We start from the raw sequence: 26,578 nt of genomic DNA, 5'->3' as shown, positions 1-26,578 counted from the left end.
ATACTCATGGGAGACCTGTCCTTTCCTAAACAGAAACAGAGGAGGAGTGGATGGGGGGGGGTGAAAACAGAGGAGGGGGTTGGGAAAGGGGCTGGGAGCAGAGGAGGGAGAGGAAAGTTCTGCCAGGATGTAAAATAAATAATAAATAAATTTATTTGAAATACAAAAAAAGTGCTTGTCATGCAAGGTTGACAACCTGAGTTCAATCCCTGTACTTCATAGTAGAGGGAGAGAACCAACTCCCCAAAGTTGTCCTGTAACTTCCACACACATTCTGTGTCACACATGCATGCAGACCACACACACATTGCATGCACTGTAATCAGAAACAAAATTAAATTTAAAAATAATTACAGCTTCTTTTGAACCTGGCTCATTCCCTTCTGAAACATCATGAGCTGGGCCTCCACTGTGTGAATTTCTCCTCATAGACAGGTCTTCTGAATTACCACCATTAGCCTCTACTTATAGCATCAAGGATTTTTCTAGCCCCAAGTTCTAAACTCGTCCACTTTCCTCTCACAAAACATTCCCAGAAGCCCGTTCAGGATTATCACAGCAACGGCCCCATTCTTCATGTCTGTTTTCTCTGTATTCATTATTTTTCTCATTGTTGCAACAAAATCTTTGGCAAAAAAAAAAGGCTTTTAAAAGGTGAAATATTAGCCGGGCGGAGGTGGCGCACGCCTTTAATCCCAGCACTCGGGAGGCAGAGCCAGGTGGATCTCTGTGAGTTCGAGGCCAGCCTGGACTACCAAGTGAGTTCCAGGAAAAAGGCACAAAGCTACACAGAGAAACCCTGTCTCGAAAAACCAAAAAAAAAAAAAAAAGGTGAAATATTTATGTGATCTGAAGAGAAGCCAGAATATGAAAATCAACTTAAGTAAAGAAGGTTTTATGAGTCTACTTTAGAGAAGGTAGGGCAGCAGGAGGCGGCTTGCCAGGCTTTGTCCACAGTGAGAAAGCAGAAAGCAGTGAATGGATGAACACTTGTGTTAACTTTTTATGCAGTCTGGGACCCCAGCCCATGAAATGGTGTGTCCTGCATTTAGATCGGGTCTTCCTATCTCAGTTAACCGAATCTATAGACTCCCTAACAGGGATGTCCAGGGGCTTGTCTCTTGTGATTCTGTAGTCTATCAAGTTAACAATACTAATTATCACAGCATGTATATTTTAAAGAAATATGCACCACATTTAGGAAGCACTAATATAATTACTGTTCTCACATTTACAGATGAGGAAGAACTGAGGCTTGGGCCTGCTTTTAAGGTCAAGTTGGATACTACTTCACCTGGTATTGGAGGCCTACTATTTGCTTCTAGACTAATCTTTCTCATTTTATCATACCATTTATGTACCCTTGGGGCTGGCATAGGAAATATAGGAAAATAGTTAAACTGGGTTTCAGCCACACTGAGAAAGGATATGTTGGCTTTTTGGAATTCAAATTTAACTGGGAATCCTATAGTTTTATTTGTTCAATACAGCTGCTCTATGCACCATATGCCACAGACCAGCCAAGTAAAGTTTCTCATATGATTACTGAATTCTTCCTTTTAGATAGTTAAAAATGCTATTCCTTGTGTCTGGGATACTTATCTCATTATTTCCCCCAGTTCTGCCCATCTTTCAACCCAAATATCACCTCTTCCTTTAAGTCTTAAATCCCTTGGGCAGACCTTCATCTAGGCTCTGATAACACTTTCCACCTCTCTGCTTTCATCTGCTTGGGTTCTATTTCAGATCAAAGCCCTTTGTCTACTTGCCTTAATTCTCCCGTGGAACACGAGCCAGCCCTGTAGGGCAGGGGTCATATCTGAGCAGAGGGTAAAGGGTAAAAGCATGGGCTCTGGGTTCAGGTGGTTTTTAAGTGTACTTCAGCCTGTAATTTGTCTGTAACTTTGGAGAAGAATTGCTACTTCCAGTTTTTAATGGTAAACATATTTTTATTTCATCTATGATTCAATAATTCTTTTAGGTACTTATTCATGAGTAATAAAATCATGTTCATAACTGGCTCTTATAAGAATGTGTGTAATACCCATTTCAGTAGTAAAAGTTGGGAAAAACTCAAATATCCACCAGCAAGTGAACGAATGAATTTTGCTGTATTTATAAAGCCCTCAATAAATGTTGAATATTGTTACAAATTGTTGTGAAACACTGTCCTCTGGGCTTAAAGCCATTATGCACTCTTTTTGTTTGTTTTTCTAAATCTGATTTCCTTGATTTAATGTTAATATCCAATTACATCTATATTTTTAGAAACAAACTTTCCTGTACAGTTTTCCTTTCTTCCTTTATGCATGTCTGCAATTACACACTAGTGTATGAACATATGCATATACACTTCTATAATTACAAAAATATATTCAGTTATTATTTATGGACTTAGCAGTTTGTACTTATATAAGCACATTTAATGCCTGTATATGTTTTCAGGACTGACCACTTGGTGGTATTGGATATCTAATTAGGGGGCTCATCCCTGAGGAAGACTGATTCACCTTCTCTCAGAAATCATTCATTGCCTGTAGCTCTTCATCTAGGGGCTGGGCCTTGTAAGATTTCTCCCATTCACATTGGCATGTCAACTGGTGTTGCCACTGTTCATGTTTGTTTTAGGTGGCCATACTGTTGACATTTCACGGGTGCCGCTTCCCTGTCGTATAAGAAGAACACATATTACAGCAAATATCTAGGTCATCTTGCTTTTTTTATAATCTTTCTGGCCCCTCTCCCACAACATTCCCTGAGCCTTAGGTGTAGGGACTGTGTGTGGATGTATCACTTGGGCTTGGACAGTCCATGGTCAATTGATCTCTGCATTTTGACCAGTTGTGGTTTTCTGTAATAGTAGCTGTGCTTCCTCAAAAGAGGTCATTAACAAAGGCAGACCTGGTGAAGTTCCCTCACAGAAACAGGTTGAGGAAGCAGAGAGATTCTAACCACTTGTGACTCTCTCTGAAGTCTATGAAATTCTACTCTGTGGCTGCTTGAAAGAAAATGGCACCCATAAGTACCAAGAATTAGTCTATTGCTGTGAAAATGTGACCATGTGTTTTTTGTTTTTGTTTTTAACAAATGTGGAAGATTTTGGGACCCAGGACTAGAAAAGCAGTTGAGAACTGCAAACAGAGCTTAATGAGCCATCCTAGCGGGACACTGAAGGACAATAGTGCTGAGAGTTCTGTGGACTGTGGAGGCCCAGCTCAAGGGACTTCAGAGGGAAGCGGAAGCAAGGACTTTAACAATGACTGAGCTGGAGACCATTCCTGTGATCATTTGGTAAAGAATGTGGCAGCCTTCTACTTTTGTCTTAAGAGTTTTCCTGAGACTAAATTAAAAAGAAATGGACTAAATCGCTTTTGGAATGATAATGTAGGTCCTGGGACATTTGTAGGTTGGAAGTATGTAATTTTCCTTTTGATTTTACAGGCAATTGTAATGAAGAGATTGTTTTGAGTCTGAGACGCGCCTTTGGACTTTTAAACTGTGTTGAGACTGAAGCACTATGGGGACTTTCAAAGTCGGAGCAACTGTATTGCACACCGTGATAGGGCTTCCTGCCTGTGGGTGTCGGAGATAGGAATGTGGTGGTTTTGTGAGACCGGTCCCCATTGGCTCATGGGCTTGACTACTTGGTCTCCACTTAGTCGACCGCTTTGGGGAGGATTGGCAAGTGTAGCCTTGGTGGAGGAGGTGTGTGTGTCACCAGTAGCGGGCCCTTGGGTTTCCAGACTTGAGCCATTCCCACTGCATTTCTCGGCTCTCTGCTTGCAGATCAACAGCTCACTCTGCTGTCCCTCCCAGCATGCCTTTGCTCTGCTAGCATGGACTCTAAGCCTCCGGGACTGGAAGGGCAACGGGGCACCTTCTTTGATAAGTTGTCTTGGTCACCGTGTTTTGTCATGGTGATAGAAAAGTAACTAGAGCATGCTCCATTGCATGTGGTCTGGGGGGGGGGGCGGCCGGCGTATTTTGGGCACACCCCCAGTCTTGTTCCTAACCCTTCATCCATGTTCCCATGAGTCAGCCCAGCAAATTCACTGGTTTCCCCCAGCTAGATATGGATGGAATGGTAACTCTGGCCTATTACTGGTGTACATCTTTCCAGGAAAAATTCATGCAGCACAAATCACCACCATCATCATCATCTCTGTGTCTTCATAGGGAAGACATTACTGAACACTAAGTTCTACCAGATGAATTAATAAGGGGACACATGACTAAAAGCCTAAGGTCTGGCTATAAGATCATGCGATCTGTTGGTAGAATGTACTGGAGGCCAGTCTGCGTAGCTTTGCGTTGAAGCTGTTCCCCGAGAAGGCTCTGCTCTCGGGAGAAATGCCTGCCTTCGCACACCTGTCTACAGTAGCGCAGCTAGTGTGACCGCTCCCCCGGGAGGCAGACTGCCGTTTGGAGATTACAGCACCAACGTGTGTCTCCTAGGAGCACTTGTGCCTTTCTGTTCTTCGGCAATGGTCAGAAGCGGAAAGCCAACCTTCCAAAAAGTTCTCCTTTCATATGTCCCTTGCCCAATACGTAGTAGATGTCAAATAAATATTTATGGAGTGACTTCCTAGACAATAAAAGATAGGGAGTAAATAGATAAATATATAAATGTTTTTAATGAAATGTGGATTTCTTTCAAAAATTTCATCAGTTATTTATTTGCAAGTATAGTTGCGGGGGGCGGGGGAGCTCAGTGCCACAGCACTGGCTCAGGTCAGAAGGTAGCTTGCAGGAACTGGTTCTCTCCTTCCAGCATGCTAGTCCCAGGGATAGAAGTCAGGTTGTCACCCTTGGCAACGAGTGCCTCTGCCTGCTGAGCCTTCTCAGAGCTCCAGGTTTACTTTCTTTCTTCCTACCATGCTCCTGGCTCAAGCTGGAAAAGCAACTGATTCTGCTCTGCCTTGAGATCCCTGCTTGAACTGTACGTACGTATCTTTCAAGGGCCCATCTTCTAGGCTCTGGATGCTGATGGAAACCTGAGAGGTCGGTTGGAGCAATGAGTTCATGTACACGTCTAGTGACTAGGAGCTATCTTACGCTGAAGCCTGTGCTTTGATTTTTGGGTGATTTCGAAAGCTGTAACTGCTTCATCACTTACAGTTGTTGGTACCCAAGCCTCCCTGTCAGCAGAATGCAGGTCTCTCCACAGTACCACAGTGGTTACCCTGAGAATTCAAATATTCATTTCATTCAAAAGCAGTAGGAAAACAACTTTCCAAGGAAGCAGGAGACCTAGATCCAGCCAAATCTGAGCTCTGCCACTGGCCTGCTGTGTGCAAGTGGGTAAGCCCTGTCCTTGTTCAGGCCTCGTGTTCCCGTTTTGCACAATGAGGGCTTTCAAACTGGGTGCTCTGAAAGAATTCGAGCTCAGATGTGCCAGGATGCTCTGATGTGGTTTAATTTGGATCTTCTAATGCAGTGTTTCTCTAAGTATGGTTCAAGAATCCCTGGGACCATTTTCTTTAAAAAATACCTTTTTAAAAACAATTTTGAGATTATCTTTTAATTTCAACATTTCTCCCTTCCCTTTCCTCCCTCCAAACCTTCCCATATACCCTTCCCTGCTCTCCTTTTTATCAACTGTTATTTCATGCATATATGTATTTACATATGTATATATTCCCAAATATGACCTGTTGAGTCCATATAAAGCTACTTGTATGTATGCTTTCAAGGCTCACCATTTAGCACCCTGCAACCAATTGGTGTGCTTGTCTCTGGGGAGGGCTACCTCTCCTGCTCCCAGCTTTACTCACTTGCCTATGGTTCTTTGTGTAGTGTTGAGGCCCCATGGGCTTTTCTCCATGCAGTTTGGTATGTTCGTTGGTATGTTCCTCGTTCGGCTCATGTTGGGGCAGTCCTGGGTGAGTCTTTACCGGTGTAGCTTCTGACGTTAGTAGGAGACTTACTATCACAGCAAAGTCAGTATGCAGAATTGTAGAGCCCAGTCCCAATGTATACAGTTACAAAACACTTGCACACCTGAGGCTCAGGGAACATTGTGGAGGAAGGGGCAGAGGACCTGGGGACCTTTTATGAAGCACTGGGGTCTCCCATTGTAAACTACATTTTCCAGAAGGCAGGATTTCTTCATATATTTTAACCCAAACTGCATCTCCAATGGGCTGAATACAGAAGCTGCTGTGAGAATCTGGATGTGAGATTATTTATAGATTATATAAAAAATATGCTCTCAAATTTATTTATGTTAATATTTAAATTTTTAAGTATGTTTTAAAAGTCAGTCAATATTCTTTAAGTGTTTCCATCTTGATTCATTGTATGATAAATACTGCTAGACATAAGCCAAATAAATAAGAGTTCCTTGGAGCCCTTCCTTTTTAGTAGTATGAGCAGCTTTGTTTTAGTATTTCTCTGACGTCCTGATGTATTCTATTCATGCCACTCCTTATTACCACAGCTCTGATCTCATCACTAGCCTGCACACCATCACCTTGGAAATAAGACCACCCTTCCTTCGCCTCCACCCTTGGCCATACTGGGCCTTCCTTCTCCTTCACTTGGGTTTCTTGGCGTAAAATAGTCACTTGGGCTTTAGACAGGATGCCCAATCATGACTAGTGCCAGTTGTTGGGTGAGAAAATAAAACAGCTGGAAAGATGAGTGTTGATGAAGCAGCCTTCCTGGCCCTCTGTGCACAGCTGTCCGGCCACTCCCCTTCTACCTTCCCTAATTGTTACAATCTCCAAATCCCTCCCCCTAAGGAAGAAGGCCTACTGCCCATTCCACTTACCCAATCCTAGCAGGCCTTCATGTCAGGTAAGGGAGATCCACCTGGAAACAGAGCCCTTATGTGTGTAGAGAGGGATAGGAGAATTAGAATGTTAAGGGAGCCTGCAAAACACACACACACACACACACACACACACACACACACACACACACACACACACCAGGCCTGCTTGTTCCCTCGTTCATAATGACGACACCCCTGGGGAGATGGTTAGAGATTTCCATGCTCCTAATTTAGCCGGGAAACCCAAGGGTCCCTCCTAAGGTGATCACACAACCCAAAGTAGCTGGGGTTAGACTTGAACTCACATAAGGATGATGCTAAATTAAGGCTGCCACTGCTCTTTCAGGGCCAACGAATCAGGAGCATCTAGGACAGGAAAAGGAAGAAGGACCTAACATTTAAAGAATGTTCAGTGGAAGCCAAACACATTATCTCATTAGCTCCTAACAGCACAAGTGTGAAGCCACAGCCAGGCTTAGAGAAGGGATGGGTTTCTGATAAAGGCACAATGCTAGAAGATAGACTCAAGATTTAAGTCTGCCAGGCTCCAAAGCATCTGTTTCTTTGCTAAAAGCAGATAACATTTGTTGAGAATTTCAATTGTGCTAGTCGTAGGTCTAAATCCCGTAACTCATTCAGTTTAATTCCCTGACAAAATAGGTGCTCTTATCTTTTGTTGTACAGATGGGAAAACCAAGGCAGTAGCAGGCCTAAGGCCACCCAGTTAGAGAGTAAAGTAACAGAACTGGGTTGGAATCTGGGCAGTCTACTTCGGGAGCTCATGGGCTTGACCACTTCAAGGCTGCACTCATGTCGAAGGTCAGGGTTGAAACGGAAGTCTGTGGCTTTCTAAGGCCAGTGTGGAATGCTGTGCACTATTGCGTGCTGAGTGAATACCAAAGCCACAGAGGTTGTACTTCCTCCCGGAGGCTGAATCTAAAGGCAAGGATATACTCCAGGGAGCAAGGGACTATGCAGTTATCGAGAGCAGCCACACTCCCTAGCCTATAGCAGTTGCTGCATAGTTGTCCATGCTCAGGCTTCTAGTTGAAGGGAAAGAGGGTACATATTCAGAGGGACACTTTCTTTCTGCCTTGGCTTGCCATACCATGTAGTAGAGCAAGGTGGCTGGGAAGGAGCCGCTTTTCTCAGCTGTTGCTATATTTCTGACCTGGCCCAACAGAACTCTATCGGAGATACTTCTCAGAGCTCAGGAAAGGGTAGGAGAAGAGTTCCCTGATCTCCTCAGTATATAAGCAAGGAAACTGAGGGTCCCAGGGTAAGTTGTAAGCAGATCTAAGAGCAGACTCTCTGAATAAATTTCTGGCCAAAACCACCGATGAAAAAGTCCTCAAAGGCAGACAGAGACTTAGGCTGGGGACCTCTCAGGGTCCCAGGATTTGGCCCTTTGCCAGGCCAATTTGGCCTCTCAAGGGGAAGTGAGGCCACTGGGAGTAAGTTATTCTGGGCCCCATGATGACATGTCCTCCCCCAGAGACGCAAGCCTGGCTCTGTGCCACGGGGTCCCTGGGGGACTCTGGACAGCAGCCATGGCACCCTGCCTTCTGAGGTCTGGGGAAGGGTGGGTGCTGTGTGGAAGGATCACTGTTTCTAAATGGCTTCCTGCCCAGAAAGCCTCCAGAACTGCCCACTGCTCCATTACTGCTGTTCGAACTGACTTCATAGCATCCAGGGGGTTCAAGTTTAGATTTTAGGACTTGAAGGGCTCTTGGCATGGCCACAGATAAAAGAAGGAAGTCATCTTCTCTTCAGAAGCTGTTTATTTAAACATATACAGTCAACCTATGTGAGCCAGGAGAGAGTTGCTCTGCTCTGAGGCAGGGGGATGGATGAAATGGCCTTTGCTGTTTAGGGGGTGTGGTCTGACTTTCTGTGGACTCTCAGGGGCAGTTCAGGAATTTTGAGAGATGAAATTGTCCACAACAGGGCTTTTCCAGACTTGCCTTGTACCTAACTCCGTACCAGGAGTCGTATAATAAAATGAAACCCCTGATCCTGCCTTTCACTGCACAGCTGAGAACATTGAGACCCAGAAGGCAATGGCCTCTGCCAGGTGCCAAACGGAGGCCAGATTGCTGGCTTTAGAACAGGGCTGGAGAAGGACCACCCTGATGCAGGGCCAGAGCTCCTGTCTGAAGGTTGTCCAAGGCCACGGACTTTACCCTTCCATCCCCTGCCTTCACACCGTCACAGCTTCCTGTACAGGAGCTGCTCCTACATCCTTTCCTGACACGCTCCACAACTCCCTTGTGGTCTTGGTTGTGCCTGGAGCCCCCAGGGATAGCTTGTATGTTACTTGGTAGGCCAGGAGGCTAAGCTGGCCAGTGTACCAATGTACAGGTGGCAGGAGGAGCCTGAAAGCCAGTAGACAGTCTGGATACCCAGGCTGGGGAACTTGCGATATTCAGGGAATTTCAATCAGTGTCTCCGTTCATCCCAGCCAACTGGCTAACTGTGCGGAGTTTGAATCAGTGACCCGCCTCCTGGTCCCTCCTCCTTAGCCAGCCTCTCTCCCTCCCTCCTTCCTTCTTTCCAGTCCTTTCCTCCCTTCCCTCTCCAGGAGGGGCCTGCCGTTGAGCTGTTGAGCTGAGCAGGCTGCGGCTGTCTGCCTCTCCCCTCCCAGTGCCGCTGATGGAGCACAGGGGTAGGGCTGGCTCTCACCGAGCCCTGGGGCTCGTCCCACTTTTCTCCTAGATAGAGGGTCAGGCCCAGCAGAGTCCTGCTGAGCCCCTTCAGCCTCTTTCACCCCACCATGCCTCTGCTGGATGTGTTCTGGGCTTGCTTCAGAAAAGTGAAGGTAAGTGTCTGCTCGGCTACAGCCCAGCTATAAGGTTCATGGGAGAAGCAGGCAGCTGAGCCCACTGCATGACTGGGAAGGTCTGGCTAGTTTCTAAGACAGGGTAAGGCTCTTGGAGCCAGAGAGGGTTAGAGTCAAACCCCGCCCCTTGCCACTTAACTGACTCTCTGAACTTCTGCTTTTTCCTACGGAAGCAAGGAAGCGAGCTGGCTCTTTTTTATTTTTTCCTCTAAAATTTGTCTCTAACTTGTCTCTTCCCAAGCCTGCCACTGAGATAAGATACATGTCCTCTTTGAGCTTCAGTTTCCCAGCTTTAAAATGAAGATAGCTAAACCAACCTTGGAGGGTAAGAAGGCTGCTGGTACTGTTCACATCGTAAATATTTGCAAACACAAAGAGCTAAGGTGTGAAGTTTCTAGCATGATGTCCGGCACGTGGCATCCACACAAGTAATGGTGTGTATTGTTATTCATGTTGAAATCCATCAACATGCAGCAAGCATCTACTGTGGACCAGGTACCAGGGAGCTACACAAGTCAGAAAGGGTGTGGCTTGTATCCTTCAAAAAGAAATGAGAACCATGACAGATCAAGCCATCATTACATGCCAACCACTATACTACATAGTCAGGCAGGCAGGCACTAAATGTCTGTTGAAGGGCTACTCTATCCCGGCCATGGGAAATACAGGAACACAGCAGAATCCACGGAAATGCAAGATTTCTGTTCTCAAGTACCAAGGCACTAACATGTATTTAGAATCTGCATGCGCCAGACCTGGGTGCTCTTTCTCACTATCCAGTAATTTCCTTCTTTGATAGTTGTGGACAAGACACTGTAAATGGCTAATATCACTCAGCTATGACTGATATAGTTGGCATCGGAACTCTAAAGTCTGTGCTTTTCTTGATATAATATGACTTCTCAAAGTACAGTCTGCTGGGAAGACTTTTGAGCAACTAGCCCTACTCTAAGATAGGATGGAAGACTTGTGGGGGTTCTTAGGAAAGGATGCTCCATTCCACCCAGAAGGTCTTGGAAAAGATTTCACAGGAGGTCACATCTGGGTTGAGCCTGGGGGCGGGGGGAGGGTGGAGAGAAGTGTTTGTCAGTCTACAGAGGGGCATGGAATTCCAGGCATTCCCGACAGGGAACTACATGAGCAATAATTGGCAGAGGGTGGTGGGTCTGGAAGTTGGTGCATGATCTGGTGGTGGTGGTGGTGGTGGTGGTGGTGGTTGGCGGTGGTGGTGGTGATGGTGGTTGGCGGTGGTGGTGGTGGTGGTGATGGTGGAGGTGGTGGTGGTGGTGGTGGTGGTGGTGGTGGTGGTGGTGGTGGTGGTGGTGGTGGTGGTGGTGAGCTAAGAGTAGGGCGCAACTGAAGAGTTGGAAGAGAGAGAGACACAGAGAGTAGGAAATGGAGCTGCCCCTCAAAGGCTTTGGAATTAATCTGGGGGCTCATGGTCTTCTTTCACTTGGCGAGGTTCTAGTGAAAAAATTTGCCTATCTGTGGTAGAATTGGAGAAAAGCAAAGACAAGTGCAGTTTTTGTAAATGTATATTAATTCAACTCAATGAACTAGTCTTTTTTTGGAAATTATCGAGTCTTTCCTATGGAGTTAGGGTTCAAATGATATTTCTTTTTACAAAATAAGATTGAGAAAAGTTTTATTGTCTGTTTTCAGCAAAATTAAAGATTGTATCACTGTTTTCCTATATACTTTAAAATCATTATTCTTACCCATGAAATCTTGAAGTCTTGAATTTTTAGGGCTGGGGGGGGGGGCTGATGTTAACAAGGAAGGCTTATAATTAAATGGGTAGTTTTAGGAGAAGTGTTCCAGCAGCAACAGAGGGTGACGTGGAAGGGTCCTAGTGGAGAGGGGGGTCAGGAAGGAGATTGCTGCAACGGCCATGAGGCTGGGCATGGGCGGGGGAGTTGGTGAAGAGTTGGGTAGAATGAGGAAGAAAAAGGAAAGGTGGATTTAAAGGGATTTGGGGGTTTGATGCCCGAGGGGACCCATCTGCTGTCATGACCTGAATGTGGATCCCTTTGTACTCATTAGTCCAAGGTGCTCAGCAAATACCCCTGATTCATGACGGTCTCTTCAAAACCACTAGACTAAGGAAATGAAAAGAGAAGGTCAGAGATCTCCATGCCAGGTCCAAGAAGCATATATGATTCCATGCATGCATATGCCCATGAACATAAAACGTATATGTGCATTTGTGCACGTTCAGCCAGACATGCTAAGCATACACAAGTATGTAGATCAGCAGTTTTCAACCTATGGGTCACAACTCCTTTGGGGGTCGAACGACCCTTCCACAGGAGTTGCCTCAGATCATCAGAAGACAGATATCTACATTACAATTCATAACAGTAGCAAAATTACAGTTATGAAGTAGCAATGAGAATAATTTTATGGTCGGGGGTCTCCACAACATGAGGAAATGTATTAAAGGGTCTCAGATATTAGGGCGGTTGAAAACCACAGAGTAGATACACACACATACAACTACATGCCCCTCCAAGCACATGTATAGATCCAGGCACACCCCTAAAATTAAGTAGAGTACAAGGTCATGTGTATGTATAAATGTGCACATGCACAAGCACACACGTGTGCACGCATGCACACAGAGGAACGCAGGAGCACTGTTGTCATATGTGATCTTTACTTATATAAAGTGACACATGACTAAAAACCCCAGAGCGAAGAGGCAGCTTGCCAGACCCACACTTCGACTTGAGCCTCGCATCCCCTCTTCCAATGCTGTTGCTTTAAGGCCTCAGTCAAAGGCAGGGTGCTCTGGACCTGTCAGCCTGTGCAAAGGCAGGTGCTGTTCTGAGAAACCCACCCTTTCAGGGTCTCCCCGTGAACCGTCACACAGCCGTGAAAAAGCTGCCTGAAGGTGGTCCGTCCGTCCGTCCGTGGCTGTGCAGAACCTGCTGCAGCTGACAGACCCTTCAGATCATCCAGTCCTGCCTTCTTGTGGCCTTGATAGGGAGAGCAACCCCCCAGAACTCCATCCCCCACGAGGCTTTCTTCCCATCAGCTGAAGAGACGAGGAGAAGGAAAGCAGACAAACTGGGTTTAAGTTCCACCACAAACCTTCATGCACGCATTTTAGCTGCGCACCATTGAGCATGCCCTTTCTGAGCCACGGCCTCCAGTCCTGAAGAAATATAGTGCCAGTGTTGGCAGCTCAAAGAAACTAAGAGACCCCAGTGAGCTTGTCCTGTTAAAAGCGGATTTCCAAGTAGTATACTGGGAGCGACCAAAGCAAAGGGCAGGGTTTATTCTGTGTTTAGAGAGCGAGGATTAGGGCCTCAGATCTTGTCCAATCCTTTGTCACTGTTAACCCTCAGGTCTCTACTTTGACCCTGCTTTAGTCTAGTGACAGAAGTGACTCATTTAGGAACTGCAGGCTGACAATTCAGAAGCAAAGAATACCACGGAGGTGCAAGAGGCCAGACCAAGCTTTAGAATTGTGTTTAGTTTCTCTAGGTTAGGAGCAGCCTCGGCATAGGCATTTGGGTGTGAAATGAGCCCAATATACAGTTCCTGAAGCCAACAGGGCCAGGAGGGTAGATATGGTCACCTCTCTGTACAATCAAGCATACATAAGACCCTGCCTCCATACTGATGGGCTACCCATTTCTTTGAGTCTTTGATGTGCCTTTTGCTCCCTCCCAGCCCCTAGCTTGGTGCTGTGTACTTAATAAGCGTGAGCATGAGTCCTCTCTGTCTGTTAAGTTGAGCACACCAGTGCCTAGAGGACACTAGTCTGAGAGGTAGAGCCTCACCTCTGTCATCACCATTGGGTGACTTTGAGAGGATTACATTTCCCTATTGTCCCCCATTTCCTTCCTCTTAAAACATAAGTATATAATTACATAGTATCAGATATAGAAAGGCCCTTAGAAGTCATCTATTTTCCCTTTCCAAGTTACCCATGAGGAAATTGGGGCCCGGAGAGGAGTGAGGTGCCCAGGGCCATAGGAGGAGGCAAAACACAGACCAATCAAGTGTGGTGTCTCTTACGTATTCTACTCTCCCTACTTGTTGACTTACAAAATTCGACTACAGCTTATATCTGGTAAAACCCTACAGTGATGCTAGGTGGGCGTATCCATACATGTTCTGCCCACACATACACAGTGCACATATGTTTATATGTGATAACAACTCTCATTTACCCACGAAGAGTCTGCAATAGTTGAAGAAATCATGGATAGAGAAGTCTCTTATACACTGGGAAGGCCCTCAGAAGTTAACCAGCCAGGTGTAGTCCAATGCGTCTCAGCAAGCCTTGCCTCATATTCATGTTCTAAAGTCATATGCTGTATTCACGCACTGAGTGCATTATGTGTATAGGGCTCTTCCAAATTCATCCAGGTACATAGCCTCAAGCACTCTCTCTTGTAAATGCTCTACCCTGAGTACACATGGCACTTCTACATGGCTGCTCTTTTGTTTTCTGTTTATTTTTGTTCCTTTAAGACTCACTGTGTAGCCCAGGCTGCCCTTGGATTCACTACATATCCCCAGAATGGCCTTGAATTCATGGCAATCTGCCTGCCTGGGCCTTTTGGTCCTGGGATAGGTATGTACTCATCAACCAGCTCCGTGTGGCCCTTCAAGCACCTGTTCCTATGACAGTAAGCTTTCCAGCTCACCACACAGTCTCACATTCATGTACATACACACATTCACATGAGGTGAGCATACATTCTCCTGTGTGCTTGCTCATACCTTAGGTCTTCTCTGCCCAACACCAACTCATAGCGTCTCATTCTGCTGGGAATCGGCCTGGAAGGATATGGGGTGTAAATGTGACAATGATTTAGTATTTCCACTCCTAGCTTCCAGAACATCTCTGGTTTTTCTCCATTCCTTCGCCCTTATCTCTACAAACAGATACCAATCACACACACTGTGTATTGCTTCTGAGAGGGGCAAGGAGAATGTGGAGAATTCGAGTATACACAAATGTATGCAGATTCTCAGAGCTAGCAAAGGACATCTGGATCCTGTCTCTACATTCCACAGGTTAATAAACCAGTCTCTGGTGAGTGTGTGTATATATACATAAATGTGTACATATAAGCTATGTATATGCAGCCACCTCTCAACGATTGGAACCAAAAAAATGACATAGACTCTCAGGTCATGGGAAAACTGCTTTAAGGGAGAAGGCCAAAGTCCTCGGTCTCAAAGATGGAGGATTCACTTCTTGGGCTCTCTGAGCAGAATTCTTCAGCCAAGTCCATTATTATATCAGCTGAGTAGTGGGTGTTGGCTCTCAACTTGCGTGAACAACCCATACTGTGGGTTGTCCCTGCGTGGTTAATTGTGAGTTGACTAGATGCTGACTTGGGCCTGTGGACTGAAGCAAGAAATAGGTGGTGGAAAGTTCATTGGTCCAGACGGAGTTCAAGAGGAGCTGTGGGTACTCTGAAGCTTTCTGGGAGAAGATTTTTAGTATAGATGAGAGACAACTAGGAAGAAAGCATTGGACAACTGCCATATCTAAGCCAAGCAGTCTTCTTGGATCAGACACTTCCTTAATGGAATTGCCAAGGAACTGATAGATAAGAGCCTGGTACATGGATCCAAATCAGGACTGGTCTACTGATGAAAATAACAAGGAAATTCCAGCGAAAATAAGGGTGGAAACAGGAGAAGAAGGAGGCAGAAATCCAGGCATTTTCCTCCAGATATAAGGGTTGGGAGTTAATGATGATGGATGGAGAAGATGTTGATAAATGAGAACGAGAGATGTTGATAAAGTTTTATTAGTGTTGGAAATGGAACCCAGGGTCTTTCACAGACTAGACAAGTGCTCTGCCACTGATCTATATTCTTAGCCACTGATCTATACCCTTAGCCTAAGACCTTGAAACTTTCCTGTGGAAGTTCTGCTTGGATGTTCATGATGCAGTCAAAAAGCCCAAGCATTTAGAGTGAAAAGATATCTCATTAATCCTTTGTCTATTCCACCCACAACTTTGCCTTCAGCTTCTTTGGTGACAAAATGGGTATAAGTGGGATGGAGTGTGCACCTGTCACTAGGGCTGTTGACGGGAGAAATGGAGAAAGCTATAGACTAAAAACTAAAGAAGGTTCACACTACGGCTGGCTGTATTTATAAAGTACAGACTGGTCCACACGATTCCAAGTACTTCCTGTATATTAACTCGATGTACCACAACAATGACACTCTAAGACAGGACTGTCATCTCTATCATCTTCATTTTACCAAAACTTAGAAGTCTCAGGAAATGTATTCAAGGTGACAGAGCTGGTGTGTGGTGACCCTGGACATTTCAATCCAGGTAACCTAGTTCCAAAGTCGATTGTGGTCATATGTAATACAGGCCTGTTTCTCCACCTACAACATTTGAGAGTTGGATTGGTCATCAAGTCCTTCCTACTCTGATATTTTCATTATCTGAGTTTTACACACACACACACACACACACACACACACACACACACACACACACACACACAACTTCAAGGCCAAGTAAAGTATAAAATGCTGCTTTTAAAATGTCAGTGATTTCCACTCCTATTCCCTAGGGAGGGAGGGAGGGAGCCCAGGCTCAGGGAAAAGAGCCTACACTGATGACTTTTCCTCCCAGTAGCCCCTAGGGCCTGAGAACAGCTGGAGACCCAGGAAGCTATGGAAGCCAGGGTTTGGTTTATGTTTCCAAATCACTGGTAACAATAACAAGGAGCAGCAGCCCAGATGGCCTGTGCTGGGATTTGGAGTCAGAGGTTCCCCAGGGGCTTAGGGGAAGGGCATTCCTCACCCCTATCTCTCTGTCCAGCCGTTCGGTGGCCACCTGTGCCTCTGATGCCAGGGAGCATACAGTCGGGCCAGGGGGTAGTTCTGAGGCCGAGGCTTCCAAAGCACAGGAAGAAGATGTGTACTTGGAGAATGGCGTCGAGGCCCTGGAAATGGTCACAGGCAAGCCTCCTCTGGCCTCTTCCTCTGCCCTGAGTTGGATCACCTACAGAGAACTGGAGGGGAGAAAGTGGCTGTGTTGATACAGTGAAGGAACGGGAGGCAACATACCCAGGTTCTGCCTCTTCATCTTTCCCTGTGCCTCGGTTTCCTTATCTACAGCACAGAGAAGACTACAAGTCCTAGTTCATAACTGATTGCAGGAATGACATGTGAAAGAGTCTGCCACAAGTAAATATGAATTAATACGAAGATAGAAGACTTTCTACTCTTTGTGATCTTGAGCCCATGGCTCGGGCCATTTGTTTCATTTAGGAAATAAGGGAAACTTAGCGCTGCCAGCCCCTTCTTCCCCTGACTTTGGAAAGCCTATTGCTGAAGGCATCTTGTGAAAGCCAAAGACTGATAGAAAACGCAAGGCTATCACCTTGGATTTCAGGAAGTGAGATGTTTAAATAATCTCCTAGTCTTTGTATCCCCAACTCTCTCATGCTGCCTCTGGTCGTAGTTCAAAGCCTGGAGAAGAGGCCCTACTCACCCTGTTCCCTCTAAGGCCACTCTGCTCTTCTTCAAAAGATTCCCAAGGTTTTGGCAGGAAGGAGCATCTGTGTTGACTGGTGGGAAAGTCAAATCTTCGGGACAGGACATTCCTGAGATTATCTCGGAACCCCTGGGGGTTGCAGCTTCTCCCTTCCTCTCTTCCCTGGCTTGGCTGTTGTTAGCCTGCTAAGGCAGTACAGCACGGGGAGACGGGAGAAGACTCGAGGGAAAGGGAGCCAACTGCAGGGATGCAGGCTTGAACCAGCCCCGAGGGCTGCTGAGGAGTTAGGGCGGAGGAAGAAAGAAACCTTAACCCAACTGGAAGGGAGTGTGTCCAAATTGGCAGGGATTTCTGGGAGCGTTTGTGAAGGTGACTTATAGAACGATTGGTGATCCCGAGGCTACAGGTCAGAGAGTCTTTTGGGTAGTGGGCAACTAAAGAGGAGATCACAGTAGTCCGAAGGATAAGAATGGACACTCAGGTCTCCTGAGAGGCCCTAATCTCCAAGCTGGTACGGGACAGCTACGGCCTCAGTGAGACGGCAGCAGGAGGCTTTCTGGTGATCCCGAGTGCTTGCCAAGCATGCACGAAGCTCTGGATTCCATCCAGAGTGCGACATCAAACCAGACATGGTGACACACACCTGTAATTCCAGCATTCAGGAGGTAGAGGCTGGAGGGTCTGGATTCCAAGGTCATCCTTGGCTACACAGTGAGTTCCAAGCCAGCCTGAGCTATGTGAAACCCTGTTTCAAAAAAAAGGGAGGGGATAGATTGTCTCAGAAGGAGCTCTACAAAAGCCTTTTAGAAGTATTTCTTCCATTTCTTTCAGCCAACTAGAACTATCCTTCCCCTTCTGTTACATGGGAGGGGAAGAATTGCTAGGGACCTGTCATTACAGGAGGCAACATGACTGAGGCCCAGCAGAGATTTGGCTACTCAGAGGTATAGGTTGAAGTCTAGAATACCCGTGTGAAGTAGTCCTTCTTAAAATCAGCTCTCTGCCACCCCTTTTAGGGTCCATATTTATATCTCCACCATCAGTAGACATTACCTACTGAACACTAGCGCATGCTCCCAGGACACTGGCATGGGGTTTAAAAGTGGAACCACGACAGAAGTTCCAATATAGGACTTAGTAATGAGCTTAGTCCAGCCCCAACCAATACATGCCATCTTCCATGTATCCAGGTGTTGCCACACTAAACTGGGAGCTTCTCGAAGGACCCAGCCTGTGTCTCAGCTGCTCATATCCAGTGAGAGCCAGGCCCAATCCAGCACCCATTCTAGCCTTAACAAGTTTACTGAGTATAGTAAACAACACACACACACACACACACACACACACACACACACACACACACACACACACACGCATGCACGCGCTGTCAAATTCACATCCCCACCTACCAGTTGAAAGACCTTGGAAACATGAACATAGAGCTCTAGAGGGGCCAGGGGAGCTTGCTTTCCACAGTAATCACAGTCTGTGTTGGCAAAAGCTGGGTTCGGCCTGGGGGTGGTGAGGTCCCAGTGTGAAGGGAGGAGGGCCAGGCCATGAATAGGGCTCTGTGTGGCCAAGTTGAGAGGACTGGGGGAGGCTGGAATGTGAGGAACGTGCTCTCATGACTGTGGCCTGAGGCCTGGGTCTGTAGCACAGGGTTGATCAGGGGTGATGGGATGGTGGGGGCAACAAAGGTGGAGAGAGAAGCCAGAAGGGTAAGGACAAAACAACTTTCCAGGTCTCCCCTCCAACAGCAGGGCAGGGGCTGTAGAGGGCCTTAGGCTGACCGGAGAGGCTGCTGGGGCCGTGAGTTTGGGTCCACCCATATGGCTGAGAATTCTTTGGGTCTGGATCAAGCCTGTTGATAGCTTTTGCAGTTTCTGTCCAAACTACCTGTCTCAGACCTTTCCACTCTCCACCCAGCAACTACCTTCCTGCTTTTCACTTTGGTTTTCTCTTTTTTATGACAATCTATTCTTCTTCTTCTTCTTCTTCTTCTTCTTCTTCTTCTTCTTCTTCTTCTTCTTCTTCTTCTTCTTCTTCTTCTTCTTCTTCTTCTTTGCTGGGAGGACTCTCAGTACTGTAGCTCATATTGTAGCTCCAGACTACAGGGACAGCATCTTTGGATGTGCAGGGCATTAGGCAAAACCAGATAGAGAGATCAGAACAGTAGTAAGGCAGAGAGACCTTCGGGATAGGACCAGGGAACCAATAAACAAATGGGCTAGTCACATGGTAGAAGCCAGATAAAGGACAGAGGATGAGAAAATAAAAATGCTTTCCTGAAGGACATCTAGGTATCTGGCCTGGCAGCTGGGTGGATGCTGGCACTAAAATCAGAAAGAGAGGAAAAGGCATTTCTAGAGTGTATGGAGGGAATCTCCCCATCACTGTGAATCTTGTCTTGAATCTGGTCGATTCTAGGAGACTGGCAGATGTCTCCAGAGAGATCGAATAATTACTAGGGTACACTTGCAGAGGGAAAGATGAACAAAGGAAGATGCAGTCCCTGCCATCGAAGAGCTTGAGGTCTTGTAAGAAAGAAAGTAACCAGATAGAAAAATAAAGAGAGATGAATTTTGGAAAGAAAAAGAGAGGCCAGGTGTAGGGGCACACACACTTATATTCCAGTATTTGGAGGTCTGAGGTATGAGAACCATGAGTTCCAGGCCCAGCATAAGCTACAGTAGTGAGAGTCCTAGCAAAGAAAAATAAAAGGTAAATGGATGTAAAAGGAGAGAGAACACCAAATAAATGAATGAATGAATAAATGAATGAACGAATGAATAAATAAATAAATGAATGAATAAATGAATAGAGAGAGAGAGAGAGAGAGAGAGAGAGAGAGAGAGAGAGAGAGAGAGAGAGAGAGGTGATAAGCAGGAAGAGGGTTGCTGGGTGGAGAGTAGAAAGTCTAAGACAAACCTTCCTAATGCTGCCACCCTTTGGTACAGCTCCTCATGTTGTGGTGATCCCTGACCATACCATTATTTCATTGCTACTTTATAACTGAAATTTTGCTAGTTATGGATCATAATGTACATATCTGATATGTGATCCCATGTGGGGGTCGCAACTCACAGGTTGAGAACCACTGATCTGGGGTAACATTTTGAAATGTGAGTCTATGGGCGGAGGCATAGTTCACTAGTAAATCACTTGCCAAGCATGCATGAGGCCCTAGGTTCAATCCTCAGCACCCAAACCAACAGACACAAGAAAACTCAAATCCATGAACACATATTGCTCGTGCTTGTAATCTCAGCATTTAGGTCATTGGCTTAAGTTTGAGGCTAAGTTGGACCATTTGGTGAGTTCAAGGACAGTCGGGGCCATGAATTAACACCCTGTCTTAAAAAAAAAAAAAGGCAGAGACACGACGACAGCTACCCACCATGCCATGGAGCTGGTGGGGGCAGGACTCAACCAGAAGCTGTGTGGGGACTCTAGCTGCAGGCCGCCATACAGCAACAGCAACAACAGCCCGCCATGCATGTGGCCGCCAGGGGCAGGACTCAATTAGGAGTGAGTGAGTACAGGATGGCAATATGGGAGAAAGACAGAATGAGTCATGTGCCCGGGAGAGAGGCAGATTAGAGGTGAGGGAGGTGAGGAATGGGCTGACACAGATGCCCTACTGCCATCCAGGGTTAGATGTGTAGGTCTGGGCTGCTGCCAAGGGCCAGGACTTGGTCCATGACCCTGATGAAGGCAGAGAGGATAGGGCTGTACAGAGTTGGCCAGGCCCTTCACTGGCTGAAACACTCAGGAGAGAGGGTTCTACACCTCACCTCCATAGTATAATAGAGCTGGCCGGGCGGTGGTGGCGCACACCTTTAATCCCAGCACTCGGGAGGCAGAGGCAGGTGGATCTCTGTGAGTTCGAAGCCAGCCTGGGCTACAGAGCGAGATCCAGGAAAGGCGCAAAGCTACACAGAGAAACCCTGTCTCGGAAAAAAAAAAAATAGAGCTGACCCTGTTCCCAGGGGCATAGGCGAGCTGGCCCTGAGGGTCTGAGAACAGGAGAGCAGATCGCATCCCTCTGGGCTGTCCCTTAACACCTGCAGCAGGTGGGGGACCTGACCCAACCCTTCGCCAGGTGCGGTGCTCCTGGGCAGCACAGTAGAAGTGTTCCTGTAGACAGGGGTGCAGATGAGCCAGCCCTAAGGGCGTGAGAGGACCATAGCTAGTACCACCTCCTTTGACTGCAGTGTGGTGGTGGGGATGAGAGAAAGATGCCCTTCCTCTTGCCCTTACTACCTCCAGCTGCCAAGGGAGCTGGCCCCTTGGCCAGTGCAACACTCAGCAAAGCAGGCCCTATACCTCACCTGGACAGCACAGTAGAGCTGGCCCTGAAAGTGTAGTGTGGGAGGAGAACGACTCTGAGGATGTGAAAGCCGGAGAACTGGCCCAGCTCCCTGCTCCTGGCTGCAAGGGGCGAACTAGCCAGGACAGTGCTGGAGAGCTCACCCTGGTGGTGAAGACGGGACAGCTGGCAGGCGGACCGACCCTGCAACTCCCCAGGCCTAGAACCGGGGTTAAGTGTTGGCCCACCCCATCTATGATCTGCTCGAGCACTAGGGGGGTGGGGTGGAAGTGGGGTTGGTCCTGTGGATCCAGGGGTGCAGGATCTCCATGACACAGGGCAGCAACAGGATATCCAGGGAGAGTTCCAGGGAGGGTCCAGCATCGATGCTGTAGCAGAGACTAGGGGCCTTGAACTTGAACCAGACCAACGACTCTTTGTGATGGACATCTGCATGTAAAAATGTATGGACAAAGGGGTTTACTGCGTGACTAACTGTGTCACACGGCAGCTTCCATGATGGGATTTTCCCTTTCTCCCTTTCCCCCCTTTTCTCTCTTAAATTTTATTTTGTTTTATTCTGGGGGTGAGGGGAGGGAGATGGGTGGGATTGGGAGGTATGATGTGAAAGATACAAAGAATAAATCAAAACCAAGTTTTAAAGTTTTTTTTTTAAAAGAGTCTTTTTAAATAAGAAACACAGAGCCAAATACAGAGTTAAAAGCCCAAGAGATCAGCGCCACATTCCCAAAGAGGTGGTGTGGGGCAGGTGGGTTTTGGTCTTTCAATAGGTTTGGGTTTGAGATAATTTTCATTGTTTAGGAGGGTTGGTTACAAGTTGTTGTTGGTTAGGAAAAGGGCTAAGCAAAGGAGATTAGATTTAATGTTCTTGTTTGAAAAAAAAAAAGGTACATAGAAATGATAGAATAGAGGGCAGATTATTGAATTTACTCTGAAAAGTAAAGAGAAGATAGAGATATGATATAGATAAAAAGATAGATTATTGAACCTACTTTTAAAAGACAATTACTAGTTTTAAATACTTGACATTGGATTGGATTTTTGTACATTGTATACAAATTATATATATTGAGATTGTTAGAAAATGCTGTATGTATATTTCTAATCTTGTTCAAGATATTGTACTTATACAGTTCATTTAACAATGTATGCAATTTGCTAATCCTTGAATGTTATTATTACCAACTATTAGGATATAAAGAAATGAAAGTTAGTAGTTAGACATTACAATCGAACTAGTAGTCATATTATGTGTGTTTTCAAGGTCAAGTGGATATATTTTAGATAGACAGGTCATCCTCAAACCTTTCAGAGACCTACAGAAGAGTCCTTTGGGGAAATTCTCAGGAGTGGGATAGCTGGGTCATATGATAATCTATTTTACTCTACACGGAATTTCATGTGGTTGGAATAACTTACATCCCCACAATCAATGTCTAAGGGACACGTTTCCCCATCCCTGATAGTGTTTGTTTGCTTGATGGACGCGGTAAGATGAAAACCTTGATGTGATATTATTTGTATTTCTCTGAAGGCTATTGATCTTAATAAAATATGCCAAGTGCCCAAATCAAGACAAAACAAAACAAAAACAAGAAAACAAAACAAAGCAGACCAAACCAACCAAAGGACAACAGACAATTTTACAGCATGAATGTAGTTGCGCTCCTCCTTTGTTTTCAATGGCTTCCCAGACCGACATACCTTTGAATCTGGGCCTTATCTGCTGATCTGGTTGCATCGGATACGCTACTCCCGAGCCAGACTACAAGCAGTTTCTCAGAGAACCTGTTTGGATCTGTCTTTGCCCTTTTTAAATGCTTTTCCTTTTGGTTGTCATGCTTCCGCCCCCCCCCCCCACCCCCCGCCTTGTCTGCCTTCAAGACCTGGTCCAAGTGCTTTGAAAAGGGCCTCATGAGAAAGCATCCACCCACTCCCAACAATAGAAAATGACCCCCTCTGCTCAGTCCAGAAAGCATTGTGCTTTACAGTAGCGGTGGGGTTGGTTATGATCTGAACATGTGACTCTCGGGCAAGGAGGGAAGCTGTCTGATTGGTCTCAATCCCTGAGTACCTAGCCCAGGGCCTAGTCCTGAGGGGACACCTAGGGAATGAATGCAGAAATGAAGAAACACGGTGAATCAATGGCTCCTTGAGTGAGAAGTTGTCACTGCTGATCTTGGCCCCTTTCACTTGTTTCCTGCTTTAGGGGTCTTCCTGTGTACCCTGGCGGGCCTCAGGCTTACAATTCTCCTCCTCAGTCTCCAGACTGCTGGAATTCTAGGTGTCCACCACCACTTCTTCCAGCTCAGGGTGACTGTCTTTTGTCAATGTCGCACTTATGGCTCTTGGGTTCAGGACTCCCAGATCTGACAGGAGTATGTTCAGCAACCAGGAGTCAAGAAGAAGTTCCGCTGTGGCCTAACACCAGCACACAGATGTTCACGCCCTGTCTTCCTCTACAAAGCTTTCAGCTACCAGAGAAACATCAGGATCAAGGGCAAAATTAAAGTGCGAGTAGCTGTGGTGACCTGTAATCCAAGCCATTCACTAGTGAAGGTAGAAGAATTGTGAATGTGAAACCAGCCTGGACTACATGACCGTGTCTGGGGGATTGGTGGGGAGAGGGGCGGAGAGCACTGTATTCCAAGCCCGCTTTTACCAATTTTTTATTTTGGGACAAGGGTCTCACTGCATAGCTCAGGCCAGCCTTGAATTCACTCTGTAGCACAGGCAGGCACTGAACTTGTGTTCCTGTCTGGGCCTCCTGGATATCTAGTTTGATCGGCCTACACCACCAGGCCCTCCTCTGCCTTTTTTTTTTTTTTTTTGGTTTTTCGAGACAGGGTTTCTCTGTGTAGCTTTGCGCCTTTCCTGGATCTCGCTCTGTAGCCCAGGCTGGCCTCGAACTCACAGAGATCCGCCTGCCTCTGCCTCGAGTGCTGGGATTAAAGGCGTGCGTCACCACCACCAAGCATTCCCCACCCCACCTCCACCCCCCCTGGAACTGAGGACCGAACCCAGGGCCTTGTGCTTGCTAGGCAAGCGCTCTACCGCTGAGCTACATTCCCAACCCCCCTCCTCTGTCTTTTGAACAAACGTGAATTTTATTATGGCAGCGATGAACTGGGCTGGGAGTAGGGTAGGAGACTCGGGATTTAATATGAGTGGAGTGGGGCTGGCTTTCCTGACTGCTAGTGCACTTCCTACTTTCCCGGAACTGTCACCTTCAGGACCTCCCAGGGCTCTGCTTTGGCCTTTTCTTGCACCCCTTCACTCTTTCTTTCTTCTAATTCCCTTTTGTCCACCAGTGAGCATTATACCGGCTCGCTTACTCGTGCCTCCACTTAGTAGCTTCTGAGCAGAGTTTCATGTCTGTACCTCTCTGAGCATGCTTCTCTGATTCTAGAACCTTCTATCTCACTAACATCCTCCACGGGTTTACCAGTGAACACTAAAGTGGATATGCTTCCGATCCCTTCTTTTACTTGTGGACAAACGTGTTCTTCAAGGACAGACCTTACCCGTAGGCATTCCAGGGTGACCTTCGAGGGAGACAAGTCTTCCTAGGATTAGGAGTGGCTGGTTCTAAGTGTCTGTATCGGATGTGGTCATCATTGTCCTGAGGGTAAGAGACACAGCAGCACCTACTCCAACAGCCCCTTTGCTGATAACCTTTCGGTGGATTTCAGGTTGCATGAAGGACACAACAAACAAGAAGATGCTATCTCTGAGAAACAGGCCTGCCTTCCTTCCTCCCTTCCTCCCTTCCTTCCTTCCTATTTTTGCTTTCCTTAACAGCTTGATTACTATCATTTTAGTTCAGGCTTCTGACACTGTTTGCCTGAAAACAGGCAAAAGCCTGCTGATAGATCTCCCGGCTTCCATTACAAGGCTGCAACACACTCCCTGTGTGGCCTTTTAAAGGTAGCAGCAGTCAGATCTTATCGTTCCACTCTTTGCTCCCCAATGGCTGCCTACTTGTGGTTCCCAACAAAGCCATGATCCTCATCCTCTCGCTGGCTTTCAAAGCTCTGCGGATTTTCAGCTGTTCTCTCTCTCTCTCTCTCTCTCTCTCTCTCTCTCTCTCTCTCTCTCTCTCTCTCTCTCTCTCCAGATTTTTCCTGGAATGTTCTCCATCAGATCTTCACATGGATCACTCCTTATCATCCAGCGCTGTTCAAAGTTCAGCTCCTGGGGGGGGGGGGAGAGGCTCCCCACGTCCATCTTCCTACCTATACTTCCCTATCCCGCTCATGGTTTTTTTTTTTTTTTAAGTTTCTCCTTGGATCTTGGGATGCCTGAAATGTCCTTGTTTCTTTATTTATTGTCACTTCCCACTAAGAAGTGCCTGCCATGGGATCTCATTTGTCTAGTGGGCAGTTATACTCTTAACATGTAGCATGGTGTTCTGCAAATATTTGCTGAATGAATTCACAAAGTATTTTTTTATATATTGAAAAACATTTTTATATCCATTTTTTCCACAAAACCTGTGAGAGCAGGATTTTCACTCTCCTGCTCCTAAGTATGCAGAAACTGAGACTCGAGAGATTATGAGTGTTACCGAGTGTCACATCTGATCAATAAAGAAAGGAAGACTGCCCTCAGTTTGGGCTTTCCAGTTCTAAATAATTCTACTTCCACCAAATAACCTTACTTCGAGCCTGCCCAGGGCTAAACATCTGTGACAAACAGATGCTTACTGATTCTTTGACAATCTATGTTGTCAGGCATTGAACGACTTGGGGCACTTCACCTTCTGTAAGACAAAAGTGTATCAGCCAGTGGAGTAGGGGGAAGTAGTATGGAGTAGGTAGAGGAGTCTGGGATTCTAGGCTCCACTTTTCTTTTCACTTCATCTTTCTCATCTGTGGGCCTCAATATGTCCTTCCATAAAATGGGTAGATTGAACTTGCTTAGTTTAAAGATCCCTCTCAGTTTTTTAAATATATGTTTATTACTTGTGTATATAAAGTATGTGCATGTGCATACATATATGCCACAGCATGGATACAAAAATCAGAGGACAACTTGCCGGAAGTGATTCTCTCCTTCTACCATGAGGGTTCTGGGAATCAAACTCAGGTTGTCAGGCTTAGCAGCAAGCCCTTTTCCCAGCTTAGCCATCTCACTGG

General features: G+C 46.3%; 1 protein-coding gene across 1 annotated transcript in view; it reads left to right on the top strand.

The window, feature by feature from the left end:
* Positions 1–9,376: 9,376 nt before the first annotated feature.
* Stard8 (StAR related lipid transfer domain containing 8) overlaps positions 9,377–26,578 on the top strand; it is a 79,571-nt gene continuing 62,369 nt past the window's right edge. The window contains exon 1 of the mRNA XM_015999664.3: positions 9,377–9,593. Coding sequence (XP_015855150.2) covers positions 9,549–9,593 — 45 coding nt within the window. The 5' untranslated portion in view covers positions 9,377–9,548. The remainder of the gene's footprint in view (positions 9,594–26,578) is intronic.

This window comes from Peromyscus maniculatus, chromosome X (genome assembly GCF_049852395.1).
Source record: "Peromyscus maniculatus bairdii isolate BWxNUB_F1_BW_parent chromosome X, HU_Pman_BW_mat_3.1, whole genome shotgun sequence".
In the NCBI taxonomy this organism is placed as follows: domain Eukaryota; kingdom Metazoa; phylum Chordata; class Mammalia; order Rodentia; family Cricetidae; genus Peromyscus; species Peromyscus maniculatus.
This window is presented reverse-complemented; position numbering and strand designations above follow the sequence as displayed.